At 38.9% G+C, this 2,131-nt stretch overlaps 1 protein-coding gene and 1 pseudogene across 1 annotated transcript; one reads left to right on the top strand and one right to left on the bottom strand.

The window, feature by feature from the left end:
- Positions 1–270: 270 nt before the first annotated feature.
- LOC124078440 (large ribosomal subunit protein eL39-like) lies at positions 271–507 on the top strand (the record flags this gene model as incomplete). The annotated part of the gene is made up of 1 exon (XM_046423230.1): positions 271–507. A coding segment is annotated over one exon (237 nt), but the record flags the coding sequence as incomplete, so codon positions are not given.
- An 854-nt stretch (positions 508–1,361) lies between these two features.
- On the bottom strand, positions 1,362–1,488 carry LOC124078466 (small nucleolar RNA SNORA70; annotated as a pseudogene).
- Between the last annotated feature and the right edge of the window lie 643 nt (positions 1,489–2,131).

The raw sequence follows: 2,131 nt of genomic DNA, 5'->3' as shown, positions 1-2,131 counted from the left end.
ATCATATTGAAAACAGAGGAGATAAAAAATGGAAATCTAGCCCAGTGCGGTGGCACACACCTGTAATCCCAGCAGTTCAGGAGGTAGGAGGGCACATTCAAAGCCAGCCTCAGCAATTTAGCAAGGCCCTTTATCTAAATAAAAAGGGTTGGGGATATGGCTCAGTGGTTAAGTGCCCCTGGGTTCAATCCCCAGTACCAAAACAAAAACAAAAGCAGATTATTTCAGGGCTTTTTCCTGTTGTCATGATGTGTGTGCTTGATTCCATCCCTCACTGCGTCTTCTCACAAGGCTTTCAGGATCAACAAATTCCTAACCAAGAAACAAAAGCAAAATCATTCCATTCCCCAATGGATTCAGATGGAAACTGCTAATAAAATCAGGTACAACTCCAAGAGGAGACAGTGGAGGAAAATCAACCTGGGTCTACAAGGAATTCCACATGAGATGCTGTATCATGTATTTATGCTGTATCATGGTCCTGATCAACTTTCCATGTCAAGCTGAAAATATCATCACTGTTAGGACAGATGGGCATAGTTACCTGGGAAGCTAATCTTTCTTTAGGTATGAAAGCATCATAGTACCCAGTTCAGTTGGTTCAGTAATAAATATGTGAATCTTTGGAAAAATAAAGAAAGGAACGAAACACAGTGGCACACGCCTAATTCCAACGACTTGGGATGCTGAAGAGGAGGATCACAAGTTCAAGTCCAACCTCAGCAACTTAATGAGGCCCTAAGCAACTTAGTGAGACCCTGTCTTAAAATAAAAAGGACTGGGATTGTGTATGACTGAGTGGTAAAGTTCAATCTCCAGTACCAAAAAAAAAAAAAAAAGGTTTTAAGGATCCATTCTGTAAGCTTTCTCTGTTTGAGGCTTCCTAGCTTTGTTGAAAAGATTTCCAGAGTTTTTAATTGCTATCTTTGTTTTTTTTTTTTGAAAGGAAGTAAAATTTATCAGTGGGCATGATTTAGGAGAGGGTATCACAGTGGAATTCTCATGAGGGCAGGGCCTGCTATTTGACCAGGAGACTGCAATTGGGGAAGTATTTGACCCTATACACATCATTGATAAGCTGCTTCTCAGTAGCGTCTTCAAATTCATCTGCATTGAACTTGGTAAACCCCTACTTTTTTGAAATGTGGATCTCCTGGTAGCCATGGAAATAGAACTTGGCCCTATTTAGGGCCTCCATCATATGCTGCTTGTTTTTCAGCTTGGTGCAGATGGATACTATGGTTTGGCCAAAGTAAATCCTTGCCACTGTGCCTTGGGGCTTCTCAAAGGCACCTGCATACTTGTCTGGAGCCTAGACTGGGAAAAGCAGAAGATCAGAGGCATGAATGTACAATAGGAAGGACTGTCTCTAAGGTCCCTTAGGATACCCATTAAAGCTGTGTATGCTACCAAAGAGTCTACTGTATGCAGCCATTGCACACAGGGCCACCACAAGTTAAATAACCTGATTTGTCTCATTGACTATAGATAATTGTGGCCCTTAGGGTTGGGGAGAAAGAAACAGTCATGAATATACATATAAATAAATAAATAATTGTGTTGGGGGGTACAGGCTAGAGCTGTAGCTCAGTGGTAATATGTGAGGTACTGGGTTTGATCCTCACCACCATGTTAAAAAAAAAAGTAAAATAAAGGTATTGTGCCCACCTACAACTAAAAAAATTGTTTTTAAAGATTAATATATAGGGCTGGGTTTGTGGCTCAGTGGCAGAGCACTTGCTTTGTACACATGAGGCACTGGATTTGATCCTCAGCACCACATAAACACAAGTAAACAAAATAATTTAACTAAAAATTTTAAAAATAGGGGCTGGGGTTGTGGCTCAGCTGTAGAGCGCTAGCCTAGCACATGCGAGGCCTTGGGTTTGATCCTCAGCACCACACAAAAATAAATAAATAAAACAAAGATACTGTGTACAATTAAAAGAAATAAATATTTTTTAAAAATTAAAAAATATTTAAAAGAGATTAATATATATAACTATATATTTATTTTATAAAATTTTTACTTTTTTCAAATAATAACATACCTACTGCATTCTTGTTTGATATATGGAATTTTGGTTTAATAATTTTCCTGTTGGGGCTGAAATTGTGGCTGCGCAGTAGA

Source organism: Marmota monax, unplaced genomic scaffold (genome assembly GCF_021218885.2).
Source record: "Marmota monax isolate L192 unplaced genomic scaffold, Marmota_monax_Labrador192_F-V1.1 WCK01_AAM20220418_F8-fsc00171, whole genome shotgun sequence".
NCBI classification, from domain to species: domain Eukaryota; kingdom Metazoa; phylum Chordata; class Mammalia; order Rodentia; family Sciuridae; genus Marmota; species Marmota monax.
Note: the sequence above shows the minus strand (reverse complement) of the source record. Positions and strands in the feature narration are given on the sequence as shown.